The 20452-nt window shown below is 36.6% G+C and overlaps 4 protein-coding genes across 5 annotated transcripts; 2 read left to right on the top strand and 2 right to left on the bottom strand.

Moving 5' to 3' along the window:
- Positions 1–1483: 1483 nt before the first annotated feature.
- LOC108220832 (probable protein phosphatase 2C 25) lies at positions 1484–4345 on the top strand. Its single transcript, XM_017394697.2, has 4 exons — positions 1484–2220; positions 2524–2888; positions 3353–3589; positions 3689–4345. Exons 1-4 carry the CDS (start codon positions 1878–1880, stop codon positions 3950–3952), a joined length of 1209 nt encoding a protein of 402 aa, XP_017250186.1. The 5' UTR covers positions 1484–1877; the 3' UTR covers positions 3953–4345.
- A 4124-nt stretch (positions 4346–8469) lies between these two features.
- On the bottom strand, positions 8470–9183 carry LOC108222509 (protein VACUOLELESS GAMETOPHYTES). Its single transcript, XM_017396430.2, has one exon. It carries the CDS (start codon positions 9181–9183, stop codon positions 8470–8472), a length of 714 nt encoding a protein of 237 aa, XP_017251919.1.
- A 3845-nt stretch (positions 9184–13028) lies between these two features.
- LOC108222505 (uncharacterized) lies at positions 13029–14689 on the top strand. Of its 2 annotated transcripts, none has more exons than XM_017396426.2 (2): positions 13029–14366; positions 14463–14689. In XM_017396426.2, the coding sequence occupies exons 1-2, from the start codon at positions 13281–13283 to the stop codon at positions 14523–14525; spliced, it is 1149 nt and encodes a 382-aa protein (XP_017251915.1). In that variant the 5' UTR covers positions 13029–13280; the 3' UTR covers positions 14526–14689. The 2 variants fall into 2 exon arrangements, with proteins under 2 accessions (XP_017251915.1, XP_017251916.1); XM_017396427.2 differs by having other exon boundaries at positions 13030–14366; positions 14466–14689.
- A 1661-nt stretch (positions 14690–16350) lies between these two features.
- LOC108220368 (uncharacterized) lies at positions 16351–18534 on the bottom strand. The gene is made up of 4 exons (XM_017394112.2): positions 18106–18534; positions 17858–17898; positions 17332–17405; positions 16351–17208 (listed from the first exon to the last, which is right to left on the bottom strand). The coding sequence occupies exons 1-4, from the start codon at positions 18331–18333 to the stop codon at positions 16493–16495; spliced, it is 1059 nt and encodes a 352-aa protein (XP_017249601.1). The 5' UTR covers positions 18334–18534; the 3' UTR covers positions 16351–16492.
- Positions 18535–20452: the final 1918 nt, after the last annotated feature.

Here is a 20452-nt window from a genome sequence, read left to right as displayed (position 1 = left end):
ATGGTTAGTAAGTCTAGTCAACAAGAATCGGAACCTCAAATCCATATATTGATGTTTGGATTAGCAAAGTTGTGACATGGAATAGGAACAACAATCTCATTTGGAGGATAAATCATTCTCTGCACTTCCTAATTAGGACACCCATTCCCATACGCCATACCCCTCATTCCCATAACCTTCATCCTCATTCCCGATTCTCATTCTCACTCACAATGCGAACGTCCCTGAGATTTTTTTATGAAATATTTCAGTCACCGAAGTAACGTCAGCCCCGACCAATGAATTAATTATGTAAGCTGCTTCATGGCGGTGGTAGCTAAAAAGCAGCTGCTTTGTACTAGCAGGTACTGAGGGAAGGACAAGTAATACTATTACAAGAGAAATGGTCCATTTCCCCCCGTGTTGATCTGGTTGGTTCACACCAACAAATTAAAAGAAAGAAAAAGTGGTGAATAAAGTGTGACTATTTGAAACGAAAACCTCTTTTTCCCCATCTTCTCGGAGTTTACGTGAACTGTAAGGAACCCCTTATCTTCTCTCTTTTCATTTTCCTCCTGTTTTTTCTTTATCACTTCTCATTTCATTTCATTGTCCCAATCCACATATCATCACCTCAGGTCTAATAACATGTTCTTCTCACCGCAGGTTTTAATACGAGGGGTTCACTACTTATAGTTATATTTCAATGCTCTTTCAGTCTATGCTTCACTCTATATCACTCACCTCGTAAGTTTTACTAAAAGGACACTACACTGTTATATAAAGCATCCTGAGCAAAGTCGGATAAAATGGTTGGTTAAATTAATACTTGGTTAACATAAAACAACTCAACCATGGGGCAAATAAACAATTTAGTGAGAACGGTAGTAGAAATATATCTATATTATGGGGTCAAAGGGGGCAAGTACCCCCACTGCCCCCTAAATCCGTCCCTGAGTCAAGCTATATGTCCTGGGAGATTTGACAAATTTAATCAAATTGTTGAAATTTCAGCTAAACATTTGAGATTCTTGTATTGATGCAATTTTAAAAAAATGCATAATTTATCGCACATTCAATATATTTTGTTTGCTGTTCTAATATAACTGAAACAAACATAAATGATAATACAAATAACTTTTATTTATCGGTTCTCATTTCTAAGAAAAGTTTTTTTCGAAGGACTATTATAATCTTCCACTCCTATAATTCGAAAACTCATTTCTAGGTTGAAGAGTACATCACAATCGTCAATTTTTGAATTGAACTTAAATACTTCTAGCTCCAGCTCTGATATAATGCAATTCTTCTAAATATCTGGTGTGCTACAAAAATACCTTTTCCGCAGAACATTGTAATTTAACAGCCTCGGCAATAAATAATTTGTTGTCATGCGGCCTCTCACCAGTATGCCAGCTCTGCTAGCCGTACTCTCCCTACCAAAAAAAAAAAAAAAAAAAACCCCTCTGCAAAATTTTATCTGAGTTTTTTCTTCTATATATACGGGTCTGCATCTTCCTTATCTCTTCTACATCTACATTACATATCATCTCAACTTTTTCTGTCTTGTATCTAAAATTTCTACTGTATCCAGCTTGTAAGCAAATTGTATTACGTTCTTCTCCCTTTGTGTAGCCTATAATTTATAAAAATATCTTAATAAAAACCAAGTTTGTTACGGAAATCAATTTATTTGTCGTATAAAGTTTCCGTCTCTCTGCATAAGCACTTTATCTGCTTTTGCATGAGTTTTGGTTTCTCAATAATCCTCTGTTCTGATCCTTGAAGTCCAGAACTCTGCAATTGAACTGGTTTTATACTTAAATCTAATATTTGAGGTATTCATATGGTGTCGTTGTTGATAGTTTATATGGGCTTGTTGAGGTAGGAAATGAGGGATGTTTTCTTGGTTGGGAAGGATAGTAATGGCTTGTTGGCGACCGGTGAGTCAATATGCCCGTATGAACAAGGATAGTAATGGTAACAGTAACAATAGTAGTCATAATACTGATGATAATGATGATGCTAGCGTTCTGGCAGACCCTCTTCTATGGTGCAAAGACCTTGAAAAACACTTTTATGGCGAGCTGTCGTACGCCATAGTACAGGCCAATGAGGTTATCGAGGATCACAGTCAGGTTGAGACTGGCCAAATGGCCACTTTTGTTGGAGTTTATGATGGTCATGGCGGCCCTGAAGCATCCCGTTTCATTCGTGATCACTTGTTTCTTCATCTAATGAGTAAGGCCTCTTCTTCCTTGGACTTTGATACAATATCATCTACTGTGTCTGTTCTAAAAAAAAATAGCAGATATGTACAGAGGCGGATCTAGTAAGAGGCATGGGGGACATGTGTCCCCCCTAAATTTTTTTTACATGTTTTCACGACTCTAAATTTTACAATATTATATAAGTGCCCTCACAAACTTTGAAAATATACAGGTGGTTAATTTTGACATTGTTTTTTTAAGAGGGTATCAACAGTTGTTCAATAGAAGAGAGTTATTGATTTCGACTCATTTGAAGCATGTTTGGTTATTTCAGCTATTGCACGAGAAAATGGAACAATATCAGAAGACAACCTGAGGAATGCATTTTCCGCCACTGAAGATGGATTTCTCTCTCTTGTGCGAAGGACAATTGAAATAAAACCTTTAATGGCATCAATTGGTTCTTGCTGTTTGGTGGGAGTTATTTGGAAGGGAATATTATATATAGCTAATCTGGGTGATTCCAGAGCTGTTATCGGTTCTGTATCTAGATCTAATAAAATTGTTGCAGAGCAGTTGACTAGGGATCATAATGCTAGCACGGAGGAGGTTAGGAATGAACTCATTTCAGCACATCCTGAGGATTCTCATATATTAGTTATGAAGCATGGCGTGTGGCGCATAAAGGGAATCATTCAGGTTCACTTGGATATCATTTTTTAGCTGATTCTCAGTTTACTTGAATTAAATGTTATTGCACGAAATGTTAATCTAACCACCCATTTTTTCCTCCATCATACAATTGACACATTTTTGCAAGCAGCTGTTCAAAAGGTTCCCTCTATTAAAATGGAGTTGTGGGGAGAAACTTTAATTTTCTAGAATACTAGAAGGCCAGTTTAACAATGAAAAATTTGTAGCTCCCAGAGATCAACCTTTAACTTCTTTCAACTACAGATTAGGTTTCAGAGGCTTGTCTTGTAACTAATTGATTTTAAAGAATATAAATTTTGATGCACATGAATATTTTTCCCTTCTCATCGTAGTAATCAATCATACTTTTTTCCCTTCTTACATTCTAAAATCGTATTTGAATTTTTCATATTGCCTCATTTTTAGCAACTGACAACTGCGTATTTGGTATGTTGGGCAACTGGTATCAGGTATCTAGATCCATTGGAGATGCTTACTTAAAAAGGCCAGAATTCTCCCTGGATCCATCATTCCCGCGCTTCCACCTTCCTGAGCCTATTCGCAGTCCAGTACTAAGATCAGACCCATCTATCTGTACTAGAGAGTTACAACCCAATGACAAATTCATTATATTTGCATCTGATGGCCTTTGGGAACACATGTCAAATCAGGAGGCAGCTGAAATTGTACACAATAATCCCAGAGCAGTATGTTTCACTCTATCTCATGCTGTTTGTATTAAATTCATGTTCATATGCTTAACTATTAGTGTTGTAAATGTATATTGATTTTTATTATTAATTTAGGGCATTGCAAGCAGACTTCTTACAACAGCTTTGCATGAAGCAGCTCGGAAAAGACAGATGAGGTACGATGATCTTAAAAAATTACAGAAAGGGGTGAGGCGTTTCTTCCATGATGATATCACTGTTGTTGTGATCTTCATGGACAATGGGTTGTTGGAGAGAAGTATGCATGCGCCTCAACTCTCTGTACGAGGGGGCATCGACACCATTGGGCCATCAAGGTTCAACATTGTACAGACTGATGGAAATGCCAACTCCTCTTAAAGAAGAGAACATGATCTCCCTGATTTTATTCCAGAACATCCTAAACGGAATTCTTGAATTATTTGGTGGAAGGGGGTCTATGACCTTGGTTGTTGCACATAACTAGCGAGTAAACAGAGTGATGATCAATAAGTGTGATGGAAGTCGTCACCTAGCTTTTTGGGTTGAGATAGACCCAATAGCCCCTAGCGGTGTTATGGCAACTCAAGTTTTAACGACATCATGTGAAATTTGAATGAGTTTAGGGTAGCTTGTTCATGTGTTATGGGATTATAAGCTGCAGGTTGTCAAGCTTTAATATGTGAAATCCGGCCTCATAGACGAAATGTATGTTCTTCTTTTCCCGTGACTCTGCCCTGGGGTTATAATATATTTCCGACATCTTTTTGTTTCTGCTGTGACTCATAGAATCTGAAACTTTGAAAACACACACACATATTTGCTGAAGTTCTGTGACTAAATTACTGGTTATCACGGATGAGAATCATTATTTGTTACAGAATATCGATTACAGATCTCCTTGCTGGGACTATTAACGGTAGAAACACATTCAACAAATCAATATATTCAGATCTTGAAATTCTAAACATAAGTTATTAAGATCATTTGCATATAAGTATCATCATCATTTGTTTCCTTCACAATAATAGGCCTCCGCAAATCCTACGAGGCATCCACAAACAAGGCAGGCTTCACCTCGTTGGTGCCACAAAATGTGTGTACCCCAAAATCACATTCAGCACAATAGTAGCTCCAGTGCTTAGAGTCCAACTGTGTGGTACAAATGTTGCAAATTTCCCGTCCAGCACGATCCGGGTTGCCAGTAGAGAGCTTAAGCTCATGTCGATGGCACCTGTGAGTTATCTTCAACGGCATAAAAGCACATTGTACATGAAGATCCACCTGACACACTGCACAGCAATAAGAAAATGCACTTCCTGCTTTGCCACAAGCGTCACATAAAAATGAACCGGATTCGTATGTCGGGGATGGGAACAAAATGAGCGGGTGCGTGACATCTGCAGGGTGCATTATATGGCGATTAGCATTGCCACAGTGCTCGTGGAGGAAAAAACTGCAGTGGAAGCAAGCGTAAACGAATCCTGAGCTGCAGTCTGATTCGCAACCAGAGCATCGTATGTTCTGGCCCTGCTGAACTTGATGAAATATTAGATTATGATCATGGCTAAAGTGTTTATACTCCATTAATCTCTCAAACAAACTTGTTTCCTTTCTTGTGCGCGATTTTTAGGTGTGGATAGGAAGCATATATATAAATCCTTTCAGAATAAAATTCTATGGGATTGTGATAACAAAAGGCGTAAAGTCAAATGTAAAGATTCTTATCTAAACAATTGAAAGAATTAGCTGTGCATAAGCCAACTAGTTCTGGTTTAATCAAGCACTTCCAAGAAAGGGCAATTTCGAGGATGGATCATGGAAGAAACCAATGGGTTGACTTGTAATCTGATTAGGTAAAAGTCAACCAGTCGATATAGTGGCCAAGTGGGAGATGCACCATAGTCAAAAGTCAATTGGTGATGCATCTCAATGAGTTACTTTCTCATTAATCTTTTCCGTGATGAGTAGTCCTACTTATCCTAAATTCTATTCCCAAATGACGTATAAGACAGTTGATATGCATATAAGAGAATTTGATAATACTTTTTGGGATACCTAGCATTTTCCTTCAGTGACAAGGTATTTCTATAGTTTGGCAATTTAGAGAGCTCAAATTAAGTTAAATGCTTACTTGATCATTCAATTGACTTGTTAACAAGTGTTGTATAATTCTAGATGCAAGTAATGCTTGCGCATGAGATGCATGTTTTTGATTAGTGAGAAAGAACATTGAAGATGCATAAATAGGCATAATCAGATTTTGTTAGAAGAATGAACATCAACAAACGAATTCAAATAAATTTACATTGTAAACAATGCAAGCTCAAGATTTGATCTGATCAACGGTGCAGACTAGTGTTATTGATTATTACAGCAATTAATTTAAGAAATATTGAATCAGTTCAAACTCACAAAGCACGCAGTAAGTTTACAATCCCACAAAGCACGCAGCAGTATGAAAATGAACTCCCAGTTTCTCCACAAGCGTTACAGATGAATGATCCGCTGCAGTAAGTTGGTTTCGGGATGAGAACAAGAGGGTGCTGGGTGTCGGATAGATGATTTTTTATGTAACGCACAGCATTGGCACAATAGTCATGGAGAAAGTAGTTGCACTGCAAACATGCATATACATTGTTGTGGCAGAGCCTTTCACAGCGGGAGCAGCTGACGGTTTGGCCTTCTGTCAGTCGGTGGTTCTTTAAGTTGTGCTTGTGGCTGAAGTCCTTGTAATCCATTGTCTATCAAGTTAAAATTGCAAAGCACAGTAGAGACTTGAAACTTCGTGATGGATAATGTAATGTGTATAAACGGGGGAACTAATTTAAAATGTATTGAGAAATGTAAACGAAAGAATGGGCGAGTACAGAGACCATGATTATTGTAGTTCCGTTGTAGTGTGCTGTAGATTCTTTCAGCTGCATGACTGCCAAAAGTCAGTCGTCTAGACATCAAAGAGCCGGCCATTCGGGCGGGCCGGGGCGGTTCGGGCCGGTTCAGGCGGTTTCCAAACCGTCGCCAGTGAAACCGTAACTGGCACGCCAAGACTGGCGGTCCGGTCCGTGCCGGGCCGGGCTGAAGAAAATGAAAGTCGTAACCGTGTTATACGGTTCACATGGGTTAGGCGGTTTTACGGTTTACACGGTTAATACGGATTCGTGGTTCACGGTTCGCGCATTTGACGGTTCAGCATGCGGCGGGTGATATCAATCTGCTCGTGTACTTGACTACTTGTAAGTTGTATCTGTGACTGTGTGTGTAACAGCGTGCGTGCGTGTGTTTTATGTTTTTTTTTTTCTTTTTTAGTTTATTTTTTTATCACATTCTTTTTACTTTATTTAGTTTTATAGTAACAGGTTTAAATTTCATTAATTCTTAAATTTTAAAAATTCAATAATAAAATTGTTTTATATGATATTAGTTTTGGAAATTATTTTTGTTAAGTATTATTATGTAACTAATTAATAAACTGTAAACTAATAAATATTTTTTTTAGTAAACTTGAAAACTAATAAATTGTAAACGCAAGGTAATTAATTTCTAATTCAAAATCAAAAAAAACAAAATTAAATTAAATCTAAAAGCTAAAACGGAAAAAAACAACTAAATTTAAAAACTAAAATGCAATAAAATTGACAAAATTTAAAAACTTAGACAAAATAATATTAATAAGATAATAGTACTACACAGTAACACATGTGACTGTAAGAGAAGACAGCGGATTCGGTTCGGGCTAGCCGGTTCCGCGGTTTCACGGTTCGAACGAGCCGGTTCCGCGCGGTTCCAACGGTTTCGGTTCGGTTCCACCAAATTTCAACCCGTATTCGCCCCGTGTGTAGCAACGAGTCGTGCCGGTTTCGAACCGGCCCGCATTGACACGGTTCCGGGCGATTCCAAACGCGGTTCAGGGCGTGCCGGTTCAACCGGTTCGGCCCGAATGGCCGGCTCCTGTGCTCGCATGTAGGTTTTTGTGCAAATATGATAATCTGTTAGCAAACAGCTAGCAAACCTTAATATGACCGTGTTTAGAAATTAGAGGTTTGAGGTAAAATTAGATATTTGGGGTGTTTTAGAGGTTTGACCATTTCAATCTGCTAATGCTATTGTTTGATAGTTAGCGGATGAAATAGAGGTATGAGTTTAAAAAGCTACTTTGAGGAGCCTTTTGGGTTGGAGATTTTGGTATGTGTCACAAAAAACTAATCAAACAGTTATTTACCAAACAATTTTACAAAAAACCGGTAATTCAGCCCGCTAGTCAAAACATCTATTTCAATTAGTTAGTGAAGACATCTAATTCAACCCACTAACAGCTAACCGTTAACCGCTAATTCTCAACACATATTTTTGAGGTCGAATCAACTTCAGAGTATTGTTATAACGAAGCAAACTTGATTAGTACAAAGTTTGAATCAACTCAGTGTGATTAAGGCTCCGATTATTAGAAAAAAGTCAATGAATACACATACTGGGCAAGTTGAATATGCACACGCAAAAGTCAAGAGTCGTATGGTAAACATTTGAAAACAAGTGAGCTGCTTGGTGCTTACTGATTGCTAAATTAAGTTGTCCAATGTCATTCTATCCAGTTTAGGTCCATGCCTGCTCTATGAAAAGATGAGCAACTCTTACTGATTGCTTGTGAGGTCTAATTTATATATAGTCACATTCATATTCTTATTCATATGACTAAGTTAATTTTGAATGCCTTAGACATGATTTAATGAAAAGTACAGTAAACCAACTTTTTTTCCTTTTCATAATTACAGAATCCAATTTCTTAAGCTGAAATCCAGCTTAAAATTAGACCTGACTGAACTGACAGATGCACAGAAAAAACAAGCAATGAACAACATTTATTAATCATCACAGAAATTGATTCAAAATAATTCCAATCAACTTAGACTTGGATTAAACGAGGCCATCATCTGAGCAAGTCCCTGAGCCATCTGCATTTGAAGTTGAAGATTATACAACTCTACAATCACCTCTTCTGCAGTTGGTTCATTCACCGCAGCAGCCTGTGTATTAGACGACGTTGCCTCAGTATTAGCCACCGAATCATCAACCACGTACAACTCTGGTTTGACCTCATTGGTTGCACAAAAAGTGTGCACACCAAATTCACAGTCAAGACAATAATAACAAAAATTCCTAAGGCTCAACACCTTGCTACAGATCTTACAAAACTCATCAGGAACTTCATCCTTCTTATTTATAACACCAAGATACAACTTGAGCTCATGTTGGTGGGACTTATGGCTGACCCTAAGAGGCAAGAAAGCACAATGCACATGAAGATCAATCTCACAAAGCACGCAACAATAAGAAAATGAGCTCCCGGTCTCTCCACAAGCATTACATATGAATGATCCGCTGCAGTAAGTTGGCTTCGGGATGAGAACAAGAGGGTGCTGAGCATCTGATGGATGTTTTTTTATGTAACGCGCAGCGCTAGCACAATGGTCATGGAGAAAGTAGTTGCACTGCCAGCACGCGTAGACGGTGCTGTGGCAGAGCTTTTCGCAGCCAGAGCAACGGATGGTTTGGCCTTCTGTCACTTGGTGGATCTTCAGCTTGTGATGGTGGCTGAAGTGTGAGTATTCCATTGTGTAGGAGCCTGTTGAGACTTGGAAACTTTGTGATGTAATTTATGTTTGCAATTTGGTAATTCCAGTTTGATTAATATGAATAAAGTCAATGTAGAATGCAAATTCTTTAGTTCTTGATGTGCAAAGTCAGACGTTTACAACTCTACATTATTGACTAGGGAGGGGATATAATATATTTTCGTTTACATAAATAAAAACAAAACTTCAAGAGGTCTGTATAATAACGTTGACATGACAAAATGATAGACTACAATTAGGAATGATATAATTGGTTTAGCATCTTACTTTGTTATGAAAATAAACCAGACTAAGAAAGAACGAGTCAAATTTTGGAACATTCAAATCTTTTTATAGACGAAATTATATTGTTGGATGATATTACTTTCGACTCTGCTCACTAAATGGACATGTTGAAATTGTTTTCTTTGCTAATTTACAGACAAGAAAATGAGCTACAAATAACTAGGGGTATCCCTTGTGAGGCGATGAAAATGAAAATATGATCCTCGACAGCTATAACTAATGAGCAACAGCAGCTTCGCAAATAGAACCTATAAACCATAAATTCTGGGACATGCTTCATTTTTTAGTGACGCTTTCAGGATCAATCCGAGACACTGAATCGTAGATAGCGGGGCTCCTTCACATTCATAACCAACCCAAACAAATCTTTACAATTCTGACCATCCAAAAATTCACTTTTCTTGGGCTCGAACGGACACAACACGCTGGGATAAATTTTCAAACTGCCCATACAGACACAAAAGTGAGGAAAATTTTAAAATTTTGTGTTCGGCTCCTACCTGGCGGATACACTTGATGTTAAGTGTTGTGTCCGCCCCAGACAAGGGCGACTTTGGGGTGGGGAAAATTCAATTTCTTCTTATAAAAAAACAATATAAATTAAAAAACACTATAAATTCTATTCTAATTTTTTACTATTTTAATTTTGAAATATTTATTAAGGTTATATCAATAATAATAACGGATAAAAAATTAAAAATTTAAATTCTTAATTTTTTATCTAGTAGGCAGATTAGAATAAAAGTAGTAGGCAGATATTAAAACTTTTAATATTTGAAATACAAGTAATTTATAATTTTTAATTTGAAATTTTATATAAATTATAAATAATATTTGTTTTAAAAATTGGACCGATTCGGTTTTTTCAGATCGGAACCTAGCTATAACCGGAACCGAACAATCGGTTTCGGTTTTTAATTTTTCAGTTTCGGTAAGATTTTATATGGTTTGATTTTTAGCAGTTTTTAGCTGTTTCGGTTTCATGTTTTATATTTATTCGGTTTTTTGCTCACCCCTAACTTCAGCTACCAAATTTTTACTCTATCTGTTTGTGTCTAGGGACTTTGTTGATGTAGTCTACTAGTCTGTCAGCAATCTTCTTTCAGCAACCAGAGTTTGAACCATGTTAGCTTTAATCAACCTTAGCACTGGACCATCCCCATATGTTTAATAGATGGTAGCCCTTAGATAGTTTATCTTGTTTCTACTCATGCTCTCTCCCAGTCTGATGAGTCAAGGCCTTTGTGCCTCTTCATTGAAAACTAAGTGATATGTATCAAGAATGGTTTGCAGTCTAGCACTTTTTCTCATCATCTCAACTTCTAGACCAGCATCTAATATGTACTTAGGAATGTACACATCATCAGTCTTTACTCTTAAAGGATTTTTTTTGTCCAACATATATAGCCTTCTTGATATCATTTATAAGTAGCTTCATTCTTCACCTCCAAGAGATATAATATGTGCTCCAACTCATTTCATGTTTTGTTAAGAACATCAACATCTGAAAGCTTGTACACAACTCCATTCTCCATAAAATAAGTCATCTTATATTTATATTTATCACCATCATAAGAGTCTATCAAAAATTGAACAAATTCCACTCTCTTCAGATGCTTTAGAGTTATCTGTTCATTAGTTTTGTCAGTCAGAGAAAATGGATCTCTTATGACCACATGTCGTTTGGTGTATGACCTAGATTTTTTTGAACCAATCCCCTCTTTGTTACCAGCTTGCCTTCCTTTAGATTGAAAAGTCATAAAATCTTGCAAGATTATATTTTCTCTGATACGAGCTGGTTTTCTGAAGAGAAGTTTCCTCTTTTGCTCAAGAGTCAGAGAATCCAAATCAGCATGAGTAGTGTTAGAGGTTGCAGGAGCTGTAACAACTTGAGTAGTGTCAGAGGCTATTTTATTGAGATCTTCAGAGTTTGTGTTTTCTGAGACTTAAGTCTTTTGAATTTTGTTAACATGAGTAATTTCAAAGGCTAACTTATCAGAATTTGTCTCTAGCATCAAACTCTTCAAGTCTCTTTCTTTTCTTAGTGATTATCTACCAATTCTTCTTTCTATATAGAAATGTCATCATAATTGTGTATAACTTGCATAGAAGAGTTAACTCTTACCTTTGGATATAAATGTACAATATTGACGGGAAGTATTGATGGCTCATCAATTTTTTCTTTACTTTTCTTTTGTTTCCAGATCAGCTTCAGAGATTGCTTGAAATCTTGTCCTTGTCTTATTGATCTCTGAGCTATCTGTTTCCTTAATTATAATGCCCTTCTTCTTCTTGGGCCTGAGAGGCTTCTTACGTCTTTCAGACTTTGTCTCGTTCTTCTGTGCAGCAAGCCTTTCTCTCTCTTTTTTATTATTGTATTGTAGCCGACATTATTGTTGGATTTGTAGCATCTCTCGAGAATTTAATTAATACGATTATTTCTGGAACTTGTCTTGTTGTTTAATTACAGTTAAGAGCGAACATAAACAAAACTATTCCATAAATCAAATTTAAACGAACAATTTGGTAAGTACATATTCAACCCCCTATTAGTCTACTTGGGACTAATACTTAGGAATAAGAAAAATCTTATAGAAATATGTTTGAAAGTATATGACTCAATAAAATGTGTGTATATGATAATCGTAAAAAAATGTGCTTATATGATTTAAAGTGAAATGGGTTTGGACGATATTTTGTTGATATTTGTGAAATGATTGTTGACGGGAAATGTTGAGGTAATGTGATATAAGAGTTGTTTGGGCGGGCTTAAAAGTCCGGCTTCTGGATTTATGAGTTAGAAACACCTATTTATATCGTTTGGTAAAAAATCAAGAAGTTTTTATAAAAAATTGAGAATACTAATTTTTGTTTGATGAGTTTTACTTCTTTCCCAAACACTTTAATCGCTTATAAGTCTTAATTTGCTTCTAAATTCTACTTCACTTCTTTGTTCTAAAAAAGAAACATTTATTTTAATCTGACATAAACGGCCGCATAATATTCCACATGACTTTGTGCTGTAATCATAAACAAAAAATTGAGCTGGCATGATATTATAGAGCGATTAACGTGAGTTTTTTATTTTTAATCAGAAGATAATAAGATATCAACCATAATGCATTCAAAAGCTAGTGTTGGTAACAGAAATATCATTGCAACGTTGGCTTGCTTTCCTTTGATTTTTGCTTCCTAAGAAAATTTTAGAAATCAGCAGTGATATAGCAAAAACCTATAAATAATTTATCAAAAAATCAAGTAATTCATAATTTAACCTTTCGTACCGAGCCCCGGCGATGTTATTTGTAAATATCAATCTTACAGCAGATAGCATTTGACTCTTTCTTCCAGCTTGCCCAACATCGGGTTATAATTCCCCGTCTCCATTTAAAATGAGTGTGCAACTATGATTTCATATCTAATATGACAATGAAATCCAGACAAATAAAGACGGACTTAACATAAAACAGAAAGCCACATGTTCTAACGATGCTTTGTCTTTGGACAACCCTGCCGAATGTCAACAAAACAATCGCTTTCCCTTGAGCTCACAACCTTGTGTTTCACTAAAAAATTAGTACATGATTTGATTCTCTTGCCGTTTGTCTCTACAATCTCAGCTCTACATGTACTTACATTTCCAGCAGTAATTTATTTCGTCCGTCGTCTCTTGGCAATGTAACATTTGTCTCTCTTGTGCCATTCGGACCAGAAGCCTCTCGTGTTTCCTGTAGTATCCAAGGTCTATGCTCCCATATATAACACTATTCGTATTGTAGATAATCCAAGTGATGGGGAAGCCAAAAGAAGAGGTTCTTCTATCACACCATTTCAGCCATGAGCATCCACTTGAACTCACCAATTCGGTTTCGACGAAAGCCACTGCCTGCTTTGGTTGCAATCAGACTATATTTGCAGGCAAGTACTACTACAAGTGCAAGAAATGTCCCTTCTACCTTCACCAACTATGTCACAACATGCCTAAGACAGTTCAACACCCGGCTGATCCCGACCATTATTTAACTCTCCAATCTATGATTAGTTCTTCGCCTAATTCCAAATCATCCATCGACTGCAAAGCTTGTGGAGAAAACTTGTCAGGCTTCTACTATAATTGCGACAAATGTGGAGATTTCTACCATATCTTGTGCTCTGCCGTGCCTTTATCTGTCAAAACACCTACCCACCCACACGTACTGAAACTTGAGTACGAGCCACCATATGATTTCCAATGTGATTCATGTCATAGGCCTAGTTACACCGGCTGGCTGTATCGTTGTAGCTTATGTGAATTTGATGTTCACATAGCTTGTGCTATCACAAATAAAGGAGCACAGCTGCGATCTCCTAAGGCTATGGAACACAGTCCTTTGAACAAAGAGGAAGAACTAATGGAATTACTTACACGAGGACTTGGCAAGGGAGAGGCTGAAGAAGTTGAAAGGAACATGCCTCATCAAGATCAACCAAGCCTATTAGGCTCCGAACAGGATCCTTATTGTGGAAGCTATCAGTTTAGTGATGCTTGTTTCTCAATAGATTTTGCAAAATCACTTCTAGCCAGTGAAGATGGATCAACCCCTCAGAGATTTAGCAAGCTGGGACTAGCACAAGTGAACGAAACAGAAACTCCAGGGATCAACAAGATATTAGGTGATCATCCAAAGCATACCAAACAACGAAGTTCAAGCACTCATATTAGTCATCCTCATTCTAGAAATTCATCTAATGATTCGAAAATAAGACTATCATCAGTGAGTATTGGTTCCCGCATCTTACTGCATTTGGACTCCGACGCAGATAAGAACAACGGCTTTGGCTTCACACTAGCCAAGTCTGCATCTACCAGAGAGTACCGCAGTACTGCCTCAGATAATGTAAGTAATTTCATTATTTAAGATTATTTAGCCTGCATGTGCAACTTACGCAGGAACATAAACTAATTGATCATGGTTTCATCTATTTCTATATAGCAGGCGAAGACAGGATGTGGGCTACTGAACTTCTTGTACTGCAGACGTCCAAGAGCTAAATAGAGATTTCACAATCTTAAATTTTTTATTTTGAGTTCGATCCAGCTTGTATCACGCCCAAATTAAAAGTGAGATATTTTCTAGTTATCTTCGTAAATGTAATATAGTTTCAGTCTCGCGGATATGACTTTTCTCTTGACAACAGAAATCTAAATATTTGATTTTCATTCGGACCCCTCAAGAACCCGAAACAACTTATAAGTGATTTTCAGATCTTCTAAACAATTAAAGTGACAACTACTTGGTATATAGAAGTTAATAGTATAATGTACAAACATACCATTATTAATTGAATGCAGGCCTAAAGTAGAGCAGTAGTTGAAACTAACATGGCGATACAACAAAGTTAAGCGAAAAACAAAGAAACAAACAAAACTAAAGAAAAAGAGCATCAACGAGAACTTTTGCATAAACAATGACAAGGAAACAAATATGTAGGAGCTGTCATGGGCGCTAGTATAATTAAGAGGGGTGCAGTTGCATTCCCCTCACTCTCACAGCACTGTCCACCACTCCATCTCTTTGTTGTTAACGCGCACACAGCCATTGATTCCTCGATACCTTGTGGACCTCTTCGATGTTGATCCATCTTGACACTTTGCTCATGTTCCCATCAAACACAGATTAACATCAATTTGACTATATTAAACTCGATTTGCTTCCCATACATGTTAATACCAAGTACTTGCGTGAAAGAGACGGATTTAGTAAAAGGCACAGACCTAAACGAGCCGGTTTGACGAGTCGAGTGAGCTGGTTGTATAATTTTACGCTTAATCAAGCCTAAACCTTTGCCCAAACTCAACTCGTTTAATTTCACGAATCGAGTCGAGCTGGCTATTAAACAGAACGGAACTTGTAATCGAATTCGACGCGTTTAACGAGCTAAGTTGAACGAGTTCGAGCTGGACGAGCTCGCGAGCCGAGATCCAAAGAATACATATAAACTATGTAAACGATAAGTCAACCGTTACAAAGAAATAAGGAAACCGGTAATTGCCTGTTCATCCTCCCAAGCCTTGATCATAGAGTGGGTGAACAAGTCATTATTCATTCTGGAATCAACAACCATGAAGCCTGTTCGGTTGATTAAATATTAAACAGATTCAATTTTGCCTCAATTTGACCGTTTTAGCATAATATTATAATAATATAACATAATCTTGTATCATGTGGAAGCAGTACTGAAGAAGTAATTAAACATATTTTTATCCCTTGCGTTAGTTTAATAAGGCCATGCTTTAAATTCATTTTCTACTGGCACGAATAAAATGCTTATACTATTTTCATAATAAATTCATGGCTCGCCAGGTTTGATATAACAATCAAAGCAAAGAAAAAACAATATAAATGTGTGTAGGACCAGATGGTGGGAGATGGATCGAGAAACACATTAGTCATCAAAATACATTTCTGCTATTCACCAGAACATACTGCATCAAGTATGTAAACTATAACTTGCAGCTTGCTGGCTTGTAAACATTACAGATCTATACCGGTAGTGGAAAAGCGGAAATCGGATTTAATCAATGAAATCACAGAATAAGGATTAATCGAAAATTAATTGAATTGATCATGAACTACTCAGATGATTAATTGAATAATCAAAAATTTAATCAGTTTGACAAATTACAGAACATGGATTAGTTGGTGATTAATCGCCGACTTTAATTTTAAAATAGAGATCTATACATGTATAGCAGTTCACCACTCAAAAATGGCACATGCATAATGAATCGAAAGAAGCTGGCTGATGATTTAAACACATGTTCATTTTGTTATAAATAGATATTTATATAATGTGCGATCTTCAAAATAAGAACAATGGTAAAACATCAAGTACCTTTTTTCACGAATTGTAAGCGTACGAATAGTATATGAGTAACTGGATTCAAATTCATGAAAACACACTGGTCAGGCTTCTATGCCATTACAATATCCTCGTCGCTTGTTATTCTACCTCTGCATAGCTAGTTTGTTCGGTTCAGTAAGCTGCTTAAAGATCTAGCTTTCACCATACCCACCTTCATCCTCTTCTTTTTCGCAACTACTGGCTTCTTCGTCTCTTCCTCGTTATAATCATCATCGTCGTCGTCATCTTCATATTTGTCCTCCTCCTCATCATCATCATAACAGCTACCATCCAACAACATTGTGTTCTTACGATCTCGAGGTCGAGGTGATTGCACTACTGGTAAAGAGACCGGTAATTTCTTGGACGATTCATTATCATTGGTGGTATTAGCCTTAGAGGTACTATCATTAATAGAACTATCAGTAGTGACATTCTGAGGTGCAATGGTAGCAGCAGCAGCAGCAGCAGGTGTCTTTCGGCCTTTGACGTTTGAAATGCTACGAAGCCTTCCCTTACCAAGATGATGTTCGCACAAGGAATAACCCACAAGTGTTTGCTGACAACACCTCCAGCCTCTTCCATTCACACGACTGCAACGTGATCCCTCCATAATTGCACCGCCTCTCTTGTTCATCTTCTTGACAGTATTGTTGTTCAGGGTTGAATTACTCTCATCACTGCCCGCTTTAACTTGATTTTGTTGCATGCCTGAAGTACTAAATTTCTTGTTGGCCTTCGGCTTCATCTTCAACACTGTTTCTTCCTCCTCCACACCCCCTTTTCTCTTCTTCGAAGGTATCTTTTCATCCCCGTCATCCCATCTTCCCTCAACTATATATAGTCCAATCGCAAATTATTAACACAACGCAATGCAGTGAAAAACAGCTTATGCTATCAATGAACAAACATTTTACTAAGAATACGTAGTGCAAATATATGAGTACTCTTGTGTACCTGGATGAGAACTCAACGATGGCAAAACTCGAGTCTCTCCAACCGTTCCAACAGCTAAAAAGTTGTATTCCTTCCTAAATATTTACACAAATATCAATCCAAACAAGAGTTCTGGCACACAGGAGGGACGAGAATATACGCAATTCTACTGAAACCTCAAGATAGCTAGAGAGTGCAATGTATAACACATAGAGGAGGGGACGAGGATATACGCAACTGGATAGATAAAGCTGGGGACCAGCATTGATCCCACGCTAACATGCACCACATGGACACATAAATTTGTTTTTATTTTGTTGGGTAAAAAGGAAAACAAAAAGAGTAACTCTAAGTAGATTCAGATCAGATACGAGAGTTGATCCATGGTGCAGATGATCATAATCCATATTACATACATACAAATTACACCTTAAACATATTTCCACTAAGTGCATATAGACAATTTTATCGTATTTCACTTTTTCACTAATATAAATCTACAAGTTGAAGACCATGACAACACTTTTTTACTTTATTTTATTTGTACCTGGAATTGTTGTTGCTTCCATTTTCTTCTTCTCCTTCTTCCTGAAAATCATCCCCAACCAAATATAAATGCTAGTGCAATTCTAAGAGGGCTTTTTTTTTTAATTTTTTTTAATTCAAGTGCACAATTATATTACACAAACCAAATCGAAAAAAACCAAACAAAAAACTTGTGTATTGATTGATACTATCTACTATGTACATAGTATTATATAGTTGTGAAAAGACGCATACCAAACAGAAACATACCTTATGCTTGATCTCGAATTTATCGGAGTGCAAGGAGTTGTTCATCGTCGCCGGTTTTTGATCGGAGGAGAGACGGTGAGCGGCAGGATCGGAATCAGCGCCACCACCCATGTTTTGAATTGGGTGCAACGGGGAAGATGTTTGTTGCACCAGAGTTGAGCGGTTGAGTTGTGGATCTGAGACCGGAGGCGCCGTCGATAACATAGAGAATCGCTTCCTGATCCTCATGATAAATTGATAGAGGCAAGAGGAGAGAGTCGAGACTCAGAGAGACCCAAGACAAGAAACAAGTCTTGGGTAGAGAGTGCAAGAAGTTGAAGATAGTGCAGAATTTGTAGCTTTTATTCACACAGCACAAATCTCTCTCTCTCTAACTTTTGATTAGTTGCACCACACAAACAGTCTTCAACAACAGTACGAAATACATATACTGGGGAAATTAGGCTAGAGAATATAGATGCTTGGCACGTGCGAAAGGGGTCAGACCAGGTCGCGATGAGGTGACCGGGTACCGGTAAATGTGACCGGGTAACGCGAGTACGGAGGTTGACAGGGTGGATATGGCGACTACTACTTTTTGAGATGCAATGCGTGGGGCCCCGCGACCAAGATACACGGGTTTACACGTCATTTACTGCCTTCAAAACTACTCCCACTTTTGGACTGCGAAACTCGACTCTGTTTCACTTGTTCTAGATAATGGGCCTCAATCAACTTCCAAGCCCACCACGGGAACGTGCTTTTGCACTCACAATGGAACTACAAATTACTGCCTCCCTCCCTTCATAGATTGGACCCGGGCACGCATTTAAATACTTTTAGAATCTATTTTTATAAATTTATTATTTAAATATTTTCTTAAAAAAATTAATACTTTAATGTTTTTTGGAAAATGAATTTAAAAGATAATTACGAAATTATAGTTATAAAAATATTAAAATATATGTCGAACAATGAAAGAAAAACATATAAAAATAAATAGTATATAAAGTTATTTCTCAATTTATTATTCTTGAACTTAACTCAACTTTTTAAATAACTTAAAACCAAATGACTCATTAATGGTAGGGGTGAGCAGAAAAAACCGAAACCGCAAAAAAACTCTGAAAAAACCGAAAAACCAAACCGAAAATAAAACCGAAAATAACCGAAATAAAAAAACCGAAATTAATGGTGCGGTTTTATTTTCGGTTTTATGCTAAAACCGCACCGAAATTAACCGAACCGAAATATATATATATATATATTATTAATATATATACTATTATTAATATATATATATATATATATATATACATTTATTTATAATAGTAATAAAGCACCTCAATCATTTTTACACTTCACATCTTAGTTTATATCGAGGCTTCGTGTCCAGAGACACTCACTTGTTGAGTCACTTAAATAACTAAAAGGCCGCCCAAATATTTGGAGGAGCGCTTACTCGAAGACTAGGACTACTGTAGTTTGCCACATAGCAGAAATATTTATGTTGTTAATCTGCTAATCAAATTTTATTATGAAACCTATTCTATTCTTTTTATTTATATACTTTTTGAAGACTTTTTATTTGAATTTTATGATTAGTTAATATTGGATAATTATATTGACTTGACATCATCTAATTTCTTGTTGAAATATGTATGTTTTAGTTTTTATTGTGTATTAAGTTTTTTTAGATGAAAGTATGTAATGTTTCCTATATCCTCATATATGGAAACATGAGTAACCGAACATATTGTACATGTTTATGAAAATTTTATATTTTTAAAAAAAAAATTATTATGGACAACAGTAGAAAAACCGAAAAAAAACCGCAACCGACTAATGGTTACCCGCAACCGAAAAACCGTTTTAATTGGTGTGGTTACGGTTAATGATGATTAACCGAACCGAACCGCATTTAACGGTTTGGTTACGGTTGATGTCCGGAACCGCACCATGCACACCCCTAATTAATGGTATGTGTAGAAATGCTTTTACAAATTACCGTTCTGTCAGAAAAAATGCCGGTAAAAAAAAAGTGATGTTGCTGTTTGATAATTTTTTGATATGTGTTAATTTTAAGTTAAGGAGTTAAGTTCTATGGAGTACACAAAACATTGGAGTATTGGAGTACAAGTCTTAATTTTTTAGTTTAATCATAAATAATATATTTGATTATGCAAATTTATATACAATCTATCATTTATAAGTTGTCTTGCACATAATTGTCTATCAATCGTTAATATCTTTCAACTTTAACAAGTATTAACATTATTGTTCTGCTTATAAGTTATATTGCAGAACATAGAGTCTTGTAATTTATAAAAGTCATTATTCTACCTTTTGATTACAATGTTTATGTTGT

Source organism: Daucus carota, chromosome 5, assembly GCF_001625215.2.
Source record: "Daucus carota subsp. sativus chromosome 5, DH1 v3.0, whole genome shotgun sequence".
In the NCBI taxonomy this organism is placed as follows: Eukaryota; Viridiplantae; Streptophyta; class Magnoliopsida; order Apiales; family Apiaceae; genus Daucus; species Daucus carota.
Note: the sequence above shows the minus strand (reverse complement) of the source record. Positions and strands in the feature narration are given on the sequence as shown.

Coding starts and splice junctions, on each gene's coding strand:
- LOC108222505 (XM_017396426.2), top strand. CDS start 13,281: ATGGGGAAGCCAAAAGAAGAGGTTCTTCTATCACACCATTTCAGCCAT. Junction 14,367..14,462: donor GCAGTACTGCCTCAGATAAT/GTAAGTAATTTC, acceptor ATTTCTATATAG/CAGGCGAAGACAGGATGTGG.
- LOC108220368 (XM_017394112.2), bottom strand. CDS start 18,333: ATGAGGATCAGGAAGCGATTCTCTATGTTATCGACGGCGCCTCCGGTC. Junction 17,899..18,105: donor AATTCGAGATCAAGCATAAG/GTATGTTTCTGT, acceptor GATGATTTTCAG/GAAGAAGGAGAAGAAGAAAA. Junction 17,406..17,857: donor GGAAGCAACAACAATTCCAG/GTACAAATAAAA, acceptor GTAAATATTTAG/GAAGGAATACAACTTTTTAG.
- LOC108222509 (XM_017396430.2), bottom strand. CDS start 9,183: ATGGAATACTCACACTTCAGCCACCATCACAAGCTGAAGATCCACCAA.
- LOC108220832 (XM_017394697.2), top strand. CDS start 1,878: ATGTTTTCTTGGTTGGGAAGGATAGTAATGGCTTGTTGGCGACCGGTG. Junction 2,221..2,523: donor CTTGTTTCTTCATCTAATGA/GTAAGGCCTCTT, acceptor TGGTTATTTCAG/CTATTGCACGAGAAAATGGA. Junction 2,889..3,352: donor GCATAAAGGGAATCATTCAG/GTTCACTTGGAT, acceptor AACTGGTATCAG/GTATCTAGATCCATTGGAGA.